At 37.7% G+C, this 1,808-nt stretch overlaps 1 protein-coding gene across 1 annotated transcript; it reads left to right on the top strand.

Annotated features, from left to right (window-relative positions):
• Positions 1–690: 690 nt before the first annotated feature.
• On the top strand, positions 691–1,493 carry LOC107586429 (CUGBP Elav-like family member 5). Its single transcript, XM_016273797.1, has 2 exons — positions 691–1,009; positions 1,095–1,493. Exons 1-2 carry the CDS (start codon positions 974–976, stop codon positions 1,491–1,493), a joined length of 435 nt encoding a protein of 144 aa, XP_016129283.1. The 5' UTR covers positions 691–973.
• Positions 1,494–1,808: the final 315 nt, after the last annotated feature.

Here is a 1,808-nt window from a genome sequence, read left to right as displayed (position 1 = left end):
TTTTCTATGGATGTGTATATCATTGTAGGGCTGTCCAATTCTGGCTCCTTTCCATACAGTCAAAGGCCTACTGTAAAGCAGTTTGTTTGTTTGTTTTTAGTTCCTTTTTTCATGTTCAAGGATATTAACATATTCAAAGTTACAAAGAATATAATGCCACTACACTTTAAAAAAAAGTTAGTCATTTTAATGGAAAAACTGTAAATATTGCACAGTTAAACCCGTCAATTAGTTAACTGCAAGTTACCACAACAAATATGCTACAGTGAAAAATGATATTATATTTAATTAAAAAACATGCATTTTTTAAATTATAAATTGCTGTGAAAATTGTGTTTAATGGACCTAAAAAGTATGAATTTTAATTAGACCTAACAGTGAAAACAAATTATATTTTGAAAAGCAAATTCCTCTTAAAATACAGTAAAACCAGTAAAAGTAAGTACCTGGGGACTGTGATTTTATTATATTTATTTAAATATTCATGTTGGTTCTTATTTTTAAAGCTATGTAGCCTACATGTAAAATGTTATGTTATGCATTATTTTTTGTCTATACATCTATTAATTTATTTGTCATAGTTTATGACTTTAATGGTCACATTTAGATGCTACAATGACACATTTCTACATTTAAAAACTAAAATTACAACTACCATTGGTGATACAATTAAATAATAGATGCCCTCACTTAACTAACAGATTGTCAATCCACATGAAAACAAATCACTAATACATTTTCGTTTAATGCGGATGTGTTTCAAAACCTAATAGTATATTAACTTAGCCGGTTGTATCGCGCAGCTGTGTGAACTTGAACATCCTTTTTGTCCAAAACACTCGTATTTAACTATGTGTAGGTGTTTCTCGGCAATGCACACCGACTGTAGGCCCGACAGCACGCGTTGGCCACTGGGTGTCGCTCTGGAGCAAAACATGGCGCGGCATCTCCCCCACCCCCTAAACATCTCCGAATGTGTGCATGTGTGCGAATGTGTAGCGCCGAGAAAGTAAGTCTGTGTTTCCAGCTGACTGCTCGCTCTCTCTCAGTGTGTGTGTATGTGTTGTCATTATTATTATCCAGTCTGCTCCCAGCTCAGAATGGCCAGATTCACTCAGACTGAGACAAGAAGGGAGCAGCACCCACAGCCGCCCCATCCCGCGTACTCCAGCCTGCTTTTCACTGGACCCGGGGAAGCACCGACCCAACATCCACTCCTCCTAATCCCGCACCAGCACCAGTACGCTCAGATCCCATTTCCTAAACCCATGAACGGGTCAGAATCCATCTCCATTCATCCGGAGAACGGCACCATGAAAGATCAAGATGCCATAAAACTCTTTATCGGGCAAATACCGCGGAACCTTGAGGAAAAAGACCTGAAACCATTATTCGAACAGTTTGGGAAAATCCACGAATTGACTGTATTAAAGGACCGATACACCGGCATGCACAAAGGTAAACGCGTGATTCCCTTAATAAGAGGCTTGTGATTTTGGGGTGGTAAAACCTACAATAATGTAAAAAAATATATACTTTTTTGTCTCCTGCACATCATCCATTAGTGACGCGTGCGTTATTGTAATATTTATGATAAATCAAACGTGCCATTTTTGTCATGTCAACATTAAATACATTACAGTCTGGTGAAACTGTAATATCAGGACCCTTTAGCCACTATTTTGCACTTGAATCGTTTAGAGAGAACTTATCTTCTCAGTCTGAACCTTTGCATTGTTGCTTGTATGGATATTACTATATCACGTAACAAGGCTGGGAATCTTGCTTTTCTCAACGGCTGTTAATTT

This window comes from Sinocyclocheilus grahami, unplaced genomic scaffold (assembly GCF_001515645.1).
Source record: "Sinocyclocheilus grahami isolate Dianchi unplaced genomic scaffold, SAMN03320097.WGS_v1.1 scaffold81.1, whole genome shotgun sequence".
NCBI lineage: Eukaryota > Metazoa > Chordata > Actinopteri > Cypriniformes > Cyprinidae > Sinocyclocheilus > Sinocyclocheilus grahami.
The sequence above is the reverse complement of the archived record's forward strand: the minus strand, read 5'-3'. Positions and strand labels throughout refer to the sequence as shown.

What these genes read in the sequence shown, in the direction of transcription:
- LOC107586429 (XM_016273797.1), top strand. Translation starts at nt 974, where the DNA reads ATGTGTGCATGTGTGCGAATGTGTAGCGCCGAGAAA. An exon ending in GAATGTGTAGCGCCGAGAAA is followed by an intron (nt 1,010 to 1,094) that starts GTAAGTCTGTGT and finishes GTCTGCTCCCAG; the next exon opens with CTCAGAATGGCCAGATTCAC.